The following is a 12,440-nucleotide window of genomic DNA, read 5'->3' on the forward strand; positions in this document are numbered from 1 at the left end:
TATTATTGTTTGATCTTTTGCTTAGACAAAGTTTTAGCAAAATTTTGAAATGGAACTTTTGATATCTTTGAATTGCCTTATCTCTAAACTTTATAAATAAGAAGTATACCCTGTGCTTTTGACCAGAACAAAGACTCCCCTATTATTCCTCCTGAGATATCTTCTCTACATTTCCAACTTCCTGGTCTCCTTTCTTTGAATATTTTCTCATTTATAGGGTCATCCTCGGAAAGGACAGTGACTAGTTACCCAAAGAAAGATGGAGTTTCTGAAAGGGAAGACCACATTACTCAATGGCTATTCCCTGACCCTCCCCTGCAAACCCCTGTAATACGTCATCTACTTTTTCAAACTTATCCACAGAACTTATGTGGGAACTCAAGTTGCAGAATAAATTAACTATGGAAAATGTTGACTGTACTTTACCCTGTCTGGAATGCTGTATAAAATATTTGGTAAATAGCAGATAGTGTTTTTTGGAAATAGCTATTGATTTATTTGTTGACAAATATTTGTGGAGTTTCTATTACATACCAAGCACTATGCTAAGTACTGTGGGTAAATAAAAGGTAAAATGGCAAAGACCCTGGTTACAAGTAGCTTATAGTCTACTGAAGATAAGACCTTTACACAAAATAGAACATGAAGTGTCATAAAAGGAATATGGGAATTCTATACAGGGAAAGATTTGTTACTTACAGATTCTGGGATCTGAGACAGCTGCATGGCAGAGATATGGCAGCTGAAATAAGCTGGGGAGAATATTTTGGATTTGGACATGCAGACATAAGCAGGAAAGAAAATAAAGGCCCTACAGACCATTTCAAGTCATTATACCTTTTATAAAAGAGCCATAGGGAGGCTGCTGCCACAGTCCTTCAGGTGTGCGGACAAACAAGTGGTATTGCTATTTTCTGAATTTGGAAAGGAGGATATTCAAAGAAAGCTTGGAGAAAATAAAAAGATGGAAAAAGAAAAGGACATATAGGGTAATTAAGTTGCCTCTTCAACAAGGGGAAAGAGCAAATTGATTTTTCATTATTTTGCTCAATAACTCTTCATCACTTGTAAGGTAAAGCCAATTTCTTAAGTTGGTTAAAAAGGCAACTAATTTTACCCCTTATCTACATTTGCAACCTAAATTTTAATCACACAGGACTTGCACTAAAATACATAGAGTTTTCTATATATGCCTTTGTATTTCAAGACTTCTTGGAGAGAGAGAGAGAGAGAGAGAGAGAGAAACGTCAGCCTCAAATATCCTCTAACTTTCATCTGTGATCCACTCATTCTTCACACTTTTTAAAGTCACCAGTTATTGAACATTCTCTAATCTGTCTAGGAAGAATTTGTTGTTCCTAGTATATTTAAAGCTTAATATATTTAAAGGTTGTTTCATGTGTCTTTATCAAAATACTCAACATGTTACATCCAAATTATTGTCTCCTGATTGTCTCTCCAATAGACCAGACAGCCTCAAGGATAAATACCACAACATATGCCCTGCGAATTCTCAAAACATAACCCAATATTTAAATATATGGAATATATGAAATATAAAGTCTTGATGAATAAATAAATAGTCCATTAATGAATTATTAATGGTCTCAGTTCACTTTACAGCAGCTTGGTCCCCTTTGCACCATCATGTGCCTCCTAAGTAAAAGTACTTTTTATGTTCTCCTTATGTTCCATGTTCTGTATAAATTTTTGTTTTCTTTCTTTCTTATACTGTATCCCCTTATGAAAAACATCAAAACTTACCCTGTGGCCCTGCCTTCCTCTTCATCTTGGTCTTTATCTTTATCCTTACATTTTTCACCATCGAACTGCCCTTTCTATCATTTGATCACATTTTCTATTTTCCACTACTAACAACTAGGGGATAACAGATCACTGGCTCCAGGGAAAACCCAACAATTTTAAAATTTGACATAAAAATAAGTGAATTGTCACTGCTCTTCTCAACAAGGAAATAAGAGTCCCTAAATAAAAATTAAAATTTACATTTTTTTCAAATCGGAATTTAGTGCCCAGTAACATGCAGGTGTCTTCATTCTCGGACACATCCTGGAACCTTCTATGAAGGTTTCTAGGTGAAATTTGCCAAAATTATCTTCACTGTCATAATGTCCAAGGTATCTTCTACCATTTTCTACAAACTCTGGACCATTATAAGAACACTAGGGCTTCCCTGGTGGCGCAGTGGTTGAGAGTCCACCTGCTGATGCAGGGGACACGGGTTCGTGCCCCAGTCCGGGAAGATCCCACATGCCGCAGAGCGGCTGGTCCCGTGAGCCATGGCCGCTGAGCCTGCGCGTCCGGAGCCTGTGCTCCGCAATGGGAGAGGCCACAACAGTGAGAGACCTGCATACCGAAAAAAAAAAAAAAAAAAAAGAAAGAAAGAAAACTATCTACATTGCTCCACACAAAAATTTCACCTGTACCTTGGATAGTTTAGGTATGTCCTCAATGAGTATGACAATGGTCTTCCTTTTTACATTAGCAATGACTTCAATGCCTTGGTTAGTAATTGAAATGTTTATCTCCATAGGGATCTAATTACCACATTTGCCCAATGCTTGTCCATAATTTCCCCAATTAGCAAGTAGAACTATGGTAATACACTATGAGAATTAGTTGGCCAAAGAAAAGGCCCTTTCTAATATACTGTGGAAATTAGTTGGTTTCCTCCCAGAAATTCTCTGGGGACTTATTAGAGAGGTGGAGGTTTTCTTGGTTCTATTTGTTAAAACAGACAGGTAATTTGTTAATTACCTCCTTTGAGTATCCCTACCTAATGACTAAATTTTTATTCTTAGTTTTGAGAAAAATATCCATTTCATATTCACATTTCTGAAAGCTAGAAGAGAGGAAGAAAGATACAAAGAATAGAGGGAGAAAATTAGAAGGGCAGAAGCAACATAGGCCTTTCAGACACATGAGAAACTTATTCGTTCCTGGAATATAACATGAGCATGATTGATATTTGTTCAATAAATAAAGAAAAAAAATTTGGGTTCTGGAGCAAGATGTCATAGTGCCTTGTTTTAGGTATTAGCTGAGACTTCTCAGGAGTCTACCTCCTAATTTCACATTGCATATTTATTCCCTCTGCCAGTGAGTCCAGACACTTCGGGCTAGAAATGGGGAAATACTACACACTCACAGATGTCTCTCTCAGGGGCTCGTGTGATCTGCTCTTGTATAAATTATATCAGAAATGCTGCAGGCATGAAGAGGAGAAGAAAATTCCAAGGTATTAAGTAAGAATTTGATGACTAGGACTTGGTGGCTTCTCTCTCCTTCAGTTATGTCACAGATTGGGACCATGGCTAGATCTTCAGGAAATCTTTCAGTGAGAAGGTTCATCTGAAAGCTATATATTTCCCCTCAAGCTGGGTATACTAAATGACTATTTGTTCCAATAAATTATAGCAAAATTGATGCTATATTGGTTTATAAACTCTGGTCTCTAGAGTCTGTCAGCTTCTACTTCCTAATTCTTGGAACATCAACTTATTTTTTATATATTGGAATAGAGTTGATTAACAATGTTGTGTTAATTTCAGGTATACAGCAAAATGATTCAGTTATACATACACATGTATCTATTCTTTTCAATTTCTTTTCCCATATAGGCCATTACAGTGTATTGAGCAGTGTTCCCTGTGCTATACAGTAAGTCCTTGTTGGTTATCTATTTTAAATATAGTAGTATGTAAATGTCAATACAAAATTCCAAATCTATCCCTCCCTCTGAACCCTTACCCCTGGTAACCATAAGTTCATTCTTTAACTCTGTGAGGCTGTTTCTGTTTTGTAAATAAGTTCATTTGTATCATATTTTTTAGATTCTGCATATAAGTGATATCATATGATATTGGTCTTTGTCTGACTTACTTCACTTATTATGATAATCTCCAGGTCCATCCATGTTGCTACAAATGGCATTATTTCATTCTTTTTAATGGATGAGTAATATTCCATTGTATATATGTACCACAATATACAAGTACCATATGTACTTCTTTATCCATTCATCTGTCGATGGACATTTGGGTTGCTTCCATGTCTTGGCTATTGTAAACAGCACTGCAATGAACATTGGGATGCATATATCCTTTCAAACCATGTTTTTCTCTGGATATATGCCCGGAGTGAGATTGCTGGATCTTTTGATAGCTCTATTTTTAGTTTCTTAAGGAATCTCCATACTGTTCTCCAAAGTGGCTGTACCAATTTACATTCCCACCAACAGTGTAAGAGGGTTCCTTTTTCTCCACACCCCCTCCAGCCTTTATTATTTGTAGACATTTTGATGATGGACATTCTGACCTGTGTGAGGTGATTCCTCATTTTAGTTTTGATTTACATCTGTCTAATAATTAGAGATGTTGAGCATCTTTTCATGTGTCACTTGGCCATATTGGAACACCAACTTTTATTCCCTACAGGTATACAACATAGTGATTCAATTTTATTGTGGATTACACTCCATTTACAATTATTATAAAATATTGGCTATATTCTTTCTGCTGTACAATATATACTGATAGCTTATTTATTTTATACATAGTAAGTTATACCTCTTAATCTCCTACCCCAATCTTACCCGTCCTGCCTTCTCTCTCCCCATCGATAACCACTAGTTTGTTCTCTATATTTGTGAGTCTCTCTGTTTTGTTATAATCACTTGTTTGTTTTATTTTTTAGATTCCACATAGAAATATAACATACAATATTTGCCTTTATCTGACTAATTTCACTAAGCATAATACCCTCCAGGTCCATTCATGTTATTGCAAATGGCAAAATTTCATTATTTTTGTGACAGTAATATTCCCTTGTGTGTATATATATTTATATATATACCTCATATCTTCTTTATCCATTCATCTGTTGATGGACACATAAGTTGCTTCCATAGGTTGGTTTATTACAAATAAAGCTTCTATGAACATTGAGGTGCATGTATCTTTTTGAATTAGTGTTTTCATTTTCTTCAGATATATGCCAAGGAGTGGAATAACTGGAACATGTGGTAGTTTTATTTTTAGTTTTCTGAGGAACCTCGATAGTATTTTCCATAGTGGCTGCACAAATTACATTCCAATAAACAGTGTGCTGGGGTACCCTTTTTTCCGCATACTTGCCAACTTGTTATTTGTAGACTTTTTGATGATAGTCATTCTGACAGGCATGAGGTGATATCTCGTGGTTTTGATTTGCATTTCTCTGATTATTAGTGATGTTGAACACTTTTCATGTGCCTGTTTGTCATCTGTATGTCTTCTTTGGAAAAATGTCTATTCAGGTTGTCTGCCCATTTTTTTAATGTTTTTTTATATTGAGTTTTGTGAGTTGTTTATATATTTTGGATATTAACCCCTTATTGGTCACATCATTTGCACATATTTTCTCCTATTCAGTAGGGAAAATCTTTTGTCAATAGTTTCCTTTTCTGTGCAAAAGCTTTTACATTTAGTTAGGTCCCATTCATTTATTTTTGCTTTTGTTTCTTTTTCTGTAGGAGACAGATCCAAAAAAAATATTTTGACAATTTCTGTCAAAGCATATCTACCTATATTTTTTTCTGGAAGTTTTATGGTTTCCAGTCTTATATTTAGTTTTTAATCAATTTTGAGTTTATTTTATGGTATGAGAAAATGTTCTAATCTCTTTCTTTTAAATGTAGCTGTCCAATTTTCCCAGTGCCACTAATTGAAGAGACTGTCTTTTGTTCATTGCATATTCTTGCTTCCTTTGTTGTAGATTAATTGATCATAGGTATATAGGTATATTTCTGTGATCTCTATTCTGTTCCATTGACATATGTGTCTGCTTTTGTGCTAGTACCATACTGTTTTGATGACTATAACTTTGTAGTATGGTCTGAAGTCAGGGAGTGTGATACCTCCAGCTTTGTTCTTTTATCTCAAGATTGCTTTGGCTATTTAGGGTCTTTTGTGGTTCCATATAAAATTTAGGATTATTTGTTCTACTTCATATTTGTTCTACTTGTGAAAATGTCATGAATATTTTGATAGGAATTGTATTGAATCTGTAGATTGCCTTCAGTAGTATGGACAGTTTAATAATATTAATTGTTCCAATCCATGAACACAGGATATCTTTCCATTTCATTGTATCTTCTTCAATTCCCTTCATCATTGTTTTACAGTATTCAGAGTACAGATCTTTCACATTTTGGTTTAGTTTATTCCTATTTATTTTATTATTTTTGATGTGGTTTTAAACAGAATTGTTTTCTTGCTTTCCCTTTCTGACAGCTTATTACTAGTGTATAGAAAAGCAACAAATTTCAGTGTATTAATCTTGTGTCCTGCAACTTTACTAAATTCATTTATTAGGTCTAATATTTTTTGTGGAGACTTTAGGGCTTCCTATATATAATAACATGTCAACTGAAAATAATGACAATTTACCTCTCCTAATTTGGATGAATTTTATTTCTTTTTGTTGTCTGACTGCTGTGGCTAGAACTTCTGACACTATGTTAAATTGAAGTGGTGAGGCTGGGCATCATTGTCTTGTTCCTAATTTTAGAGGAAAAGTTTTCAGCATTTTACCATTGAGTATTATGTTAGCTGTGGGTTTGTCATAAATGGCCTTTATTATGTTAAGATATGCTCCCTCTATACCAACTTCAATAAGAGTTTTATAGTTTTATCATGAATAAATATTTTTTTTTCAAATCCTTTCTCTTCATCTATTGAGATGATCATGTGATTTTTACCCTTCCTTTTTGTTAAAGTGCTGTATTACATTGATTGATTTGCAGATATTGAACCATCCTTGTGTCCCTGGAATAAACCCCACTTGATCATGGTATATGATCCTGTTTATATATTGTTGAACTAGGTTTGCTAAATTTTTTTGGGGATTTCTGCATCTACATTCATCAGAGATACTGGCTGAATTTTCTTTATTTCTGGTTTTGGTACCAGGGTAATGAGGGTCCCGTGTCATAAAGTTGGGGTTGTTCCATCCTCTCCAATTTGGGGGAATAGTTTGATAATAGGCATTAGCTCTTCTTTATGTGTTTGATAGAATTTACCCTGTGAGCCACCTTTTCCTGGACTTCTGTATGCTGGGAGTTTTTTTTTTTTTCTTTTTTTTTTTTTACAAATTCAATTTCACTTCTAATGATAAGTCTGTTTAGATTGTATATTTCTTCCTAATTCTTGAGAGATGTATATTTCTAGAAATTTATCCAGTTTTTCTAGGTTAGCTCATTTGATGGCATTTAACTGTTTGTAGTATTCTCACGATTTGTTTGTATCTCTGTGACATCAGCTGTTATTTCTCTTCTTTCAAATTTTATTTTGTTTATTCGGGTCCTCTCTCTTTTTTCTTGTTGAGCTTGGCTTATAATTTTTTTTAATCTTTTCAAAAAACAAGCTTTTGGTTTCATTTATCTTTTCTATTTTTTGGTCTCTATTTAATTTATTTTCTCTCTTATCTTTATTATCCTTCCTTCTGCTGACTGACTGTGGCTTTGTTTGCTCTTCTTTTTCTAATTCCCTTAAATCGTATATGAGGTAGTTTATTTGAGATTTTTATTCTTTCTTGAGGTGCAACTGTATCACTATAAACTTTCCTCTTAAAATTGCTTTTGTTGCATCCCTTAGATTTTGGAAGGTGTGTTTTTATTTTCATTTGTTTTGCGGTATTTTCTGCTTTCTTCTTTGATTTCTTCATTGACCCACTGGGTCTTTAGTAGCATGTTGTTTTGTCTCTACGTGTTTGTGTTTTTCCCATTTTTCTTACCATAACTGATTTCTAGTATCATACTATTAGAACCAGAAAGAATACTTGATATAATTTCCATCCCCTTAAATTTGTTTAGACTTGTTTTGTGGCCTAGTATTTGATCTATCCTGGAGCATGTTCCCTGTATACTTGGAAAAATATATATATATTCTGATGTTTTTGGATGGACTGTCCTGTGTATATCTATTACATTTAACCAATTTGGCATGAGTAAGGGCATAGGCTGGGGCTGTCCCAGCATCAGTCAGAATTCTGACTACTTCTGATCTGCTGCTCCCATGAATGCCATAATGTCTTCCAGCACCCAGTTTGAATGTTATGCTGGGTCTGAGCTGGCTCTATCCCCTGAAACTCTACCCTCTCCTCTGCTGCAGCACCTTCATCCTAATGTGGAGCTGTGTTGCAGAGCAAGAGGGACAAGAGCAGGGCTAGGGTGAGCACCGGGGTGGTTGTGGAAAACTGGCCAGAGTTCTGGGCATCTTCACTCTGCTTCTTCCACCTTGTTTTGGGTGTAAGCAAGCATGTACATGCTCTTCATAAGAAGCGTCTAGGTTCTACAGCCCTGCTGTCAGTCCTCATGGTTTTCAAACCAGCTAAGGGGTCTCGTCCTCCTGGTGTGAGACCGCAGGGCTGTGGCATCCAATATGTGGTTAAGACTTATTCTGAGCCTGTGTAATCTCCCTCTTTTTCTGTGTCCCCTCCGAGGGGTGCATGTCCCAACCTGATCACTTCTCTTCCCTCCCTACCCAACCCTGTGTAGATCTTTCTTACAGTCTTGGTTGTATAACAGTCTTTCTGATAGTCTCCAGTTTGTTTTCTCTGAGAATTTTTCCACATGTATCTGTATTTTTGATGTGTGGGTGGAGCAAGGTGAGCTTGGTGTCCTCCTACTCTGCCATCTTGATATCCTACTCTAGCCACCATGCAAGCCCAAGCAGTACTTATAAAATCCATGTGGTAAGAATCCAAGACTCATTAGCCCCGTATTTGCACACAACCAACATTTAACATGAACTAAGGAGCCACATAAGTGACAAATTTTGTAAATGGCCCTTCAGCCCTAGTTGGGCCAACCAAGGTGACCTCACAAAAAGTAGATTCAAGCTGTCTCATGAAGCCCTGCCAAAATTGTGGGTTTGTGTGTAAAATAAATAACTGTTGTTATCTTAGCTAAACTACAGGGTAGTTTGCTAATTGGAAATAAATAACTAGAACAGAATTTGGTATCTAAAGTCAGGGTGCTATTATAATTAAAACTTTTAAAATATGGCATTGAGTTTGGACTTGATGGTAGGAAAATCTGTAAAGTCTTAAGGAATCTATCACTAAAATGTGTAAGAGCCTTGAGACCACTGTTGGTAAGCATTTGAAGGACAGAGAGGAAGCTGTTATTATAGTTTGGTAAAAGTGGGCATTTACATGCTTCCTTGGAAAGTTTGCATTACTATAGCCTGGAACACAGAAAAATCATTTATTAAACTCATGAGAAATTTCTAGGAAGATTATAGAAAGTGCCGATCAATGATAACATATGAAAAAAAAATGATAACATATGAGAAGAAAGAAATGAACAAAATAAGGTATCGTTAAGCTTCTGAGAAGAATTTAGAAAAACTATAAAGAATCCATAACTTCCTAGGTTTGAAATAAAGCTTTTCTCATCCAACCCCCAATCTCTCCCAGCAAAGATTCTGAAAGTAAGAAATGGCTTCAAGGGAAAGATTAAACTCAAGGTGCTTCAGGAAACTATTGCCTCAGGGTAAAGATCTCAAGAATGTCACTATAAGACTGTAAGACTTTCTGTTAGAGCTCAGAAATATTTAAGTTTATGCCAAGTAAGTTTTAGACTTTTAATTCCATGTTATATGAAATAGAAATTTGTGGAAGTGCCTTTCTTTACAGGAATCCAAATGTATGGTTTATCCTTTGAGTGATGTTATTAGTATTAAGATTGGATTAATGCAGATGTCTTCATGTTACCTCACTCCATCCGTTTGTGAACAAAGGCATAATTTGGTGTAATGACTAAACAGATTTGGTCAAGGAGAACACAGCTGTTGAACAGGGTTAAGCAAAATTATTCCCATAGAAATAAAATAGAATTGGGGGATCTTGTTGGGTTTGACTTCCCACGCTTCTCCGGAAGGAAAAATTCCTTTATATCTCAGAATAGTTTAAATAAAGAATATTGAAGAAAACCAAACCATGTTGACAAGTTTGTGTTTAATATAAAATCTGTGCCTTCAGGAAATTCAGATTCATTATATTAAAAGCAGCCTTGTCGACCCCGTTCCTGGTACCGTGCCTGGAACTAAAGAGAAGATTGTGCTATGAACAACTATCCTTATTCTGCCATCTTCTGCTGCCGAGCTGGCTCAGCCACCTTTATGTCCTGTCTTGGTGAATGTCAGCTCATTCATGTAGGCAGTCACACACCTGAACATGACTTCACCACTCTTTTTTTTAAATTATTCTTCCAGAGAAGAAGCAGCATGTGAGAAACATGGAAGACTACAGAATCATGTTACTTTGAGGACCAGCAAATAGTGGATTAGCTTCAGAGGGCACAACAAGACACATATGAGAAATGGATAATAATAATGTTAGAAAAAATAATGCCACAGAGGTGGTGGGGACTAGGTGATAAATCATTGGCTTCATCCTCTATGGAAAGAGGAGTCACTGAAGACCTTTTCCATGGATTTTCTGGACATTAAGGAAGTCTTGCTCTTCACCCTATTAATATTAACTCTACTCCTTTGCTAGATTACTTGAGATACTTCAGCAATTATTCCATGTTAGCAGCTGCCTTGAAGAGAATAAATAGGTATGATATTCAGGGAATGAATTTGGGGCCTATGACAGGATGATATTAGAAGGGAATATGTATATAGGAAGGAAACTCCATAATAAGGTTCCAGTCTCAAACAAGGAAAGGACAAAACAATCCCAAGTAAAGGCAAAGCCATTTCAATATGTAGATTTGGTGTGGGGGGGGGGGGGGGGGGGGAATCAGGGACCAAAAAGGGACACTAAAGTTTGCTGTTGAATGGAGGGGACCAAGGTTGCCTGTTGTCTTCTGGAAAGGAAGAACTAATATCAGGAGGGATAGGAATAGATAGTCATATATTCTTCTGTTCCTTTGAACTAGACAGCTTTGGTGCATCTTTGCTCTCATCAATGGATTTATTTGGTTTTGAATAATAAATCTTTACAGCAGTAAAATGTGATGAAATTTATTTTAGAAATGAGTAATCTTTTCACATGTCTACATAGCCTTCTTAGAGCATTACTCATGGCAGAAAGCTAGAATGTCTTATCTTCTTTGAGCCTCATTCTCTTCATGTGAAAAATGTCTTTACATTACAGCATGTTCTACATTTAAATGAGAAAATATTTGAAAGCATACATTTTACTTGGCATATAAAAGGCATACAACTAACTGAACAGTTAATAACTGGCTCTTTAATTAACAGGATATGAAGTCTGGGCCATTGTTCTTTGAACGGCTGATTTGAATTCCTTATTCCTCAGACTGTAAACCATTAGATTGAACAATGGAGTGAGGATGGTATAAGACACAGATATTAGGGTGTCTTGACTTGAAGAGTAATTGGATTTGGGCCTTAAGTAGATGAAAGAGGCACAACCATAATGAACAGTTACCACAATGAGATGGGAGGCACAAGTAGAGAAGGCTTTGTATCTTCCAACAGAGGATGAGATTTTTAGAATGGCAGAGATGATACGGATATAGGAAACCAGGATAAGTAACAGTGGAATAATCAAGGCAAACACACCAAGCATGAATATGACCAGCTGAATGAAGCGAGAGTGATGAGATGCCAGCTTGAGAACAGGATAAATGTCACAGAAGAAGTGGTGTAGTTGGTTGGAGGAGTGGAATGGCAAGTGAAATACCAAGGAGGTTGTGACCAGTGAGACAGTGAAGCCACAGGCACAGGCAGCAGCCACAAGTCCCACACACACCCCATAACCCATGAGCACTGTGTAACGCAGAGGGTTACAGATGGCCACGTAGCGATCATAACCCATGACTGCCAGCAGGAAGGAGTGAGAGCAACCTAATAAGAGGAAGGAAAACATCTGGATAGAACAGCCCAAGAAGGAGATGATCTTCTTCTGGGTCAGCAGGTCAACCAGCATCTTGGGTACAAGAATGAATGTGTAACAAGTCTCAAAACAGAAGAGTACAGCAAGGAAGAAGTACATAGGGGTATGGAGGGGTCTGTCCAGGACAATGGTGGAAATGATGATGGCATTTGTGCCCAGGGTGAACAGGTAGATGAGCAGGAAGACAATGTAGAGCAGCCGCTGCAGCCCAGCCAGAGATGAGAAGCCAAGGAAGACAAACTCTCTCACCAAGGTCTCATTGACCCATTCTATGGTCATGTTATTAGGAGAGCCAGAGTCAGAACCAGAGGCCAGGATCCAGGGAGGGAGAAATACACGGGGAACACAGCACAAAGCCTACAGGTGGCAGCCATTTCCAGATGTTTGGTGGAACTCATTCATTTTCTCCAAAAATACCTGCCAAAATAAGAATTAAAGCTAAATATGGGACAGAACAACTGATGACCAATTAGAAGACCTTTTTCCAAAACCAAGAGCATGTTATCTCT

At 36.6% G+C, this 12,440-nt stretch overlaps 1 protein-coding gene across 1 annotated transcript; it reads right to left on the minus strand.

Annotated features, from left to right (window-relative positions):
- Positions 1–11,262: 11,262 nt before the first annotated feature.
- Positions 11,263–12,210, minus strand: OR10K1 (olfactory receptor family 10 subfamily K member 1). The gene has a single exon (XM_007458042.1). It carries the CDS (start codon positions 12,208–12,210, stop codon positions 11,263–11,265), a length of 948 nt encoding a protein of 315 aa, XP_007458104.1.
- Between the last annotated feature and the right edge of the window lie 230 nt (positions 12,211–12,440).

Source organism: Lipotes vexillifer, unplaced genomic scaffold, assembly GCF_000442215.2.
Source record: "Lipotes vexillifer unplaced genomic scaffold, Lipotes_vexillifer_v1.1 scaffold238, whole genome shotgun sequence".
In the NCBI taxonomy this organism is placed as follows: domain Eukaryota; kingdom Metazoa; phylum Chordata; class Mammalia; order Artiodactyla; family Lipotidae; genus Lipotes; species Lipotes vexillifer.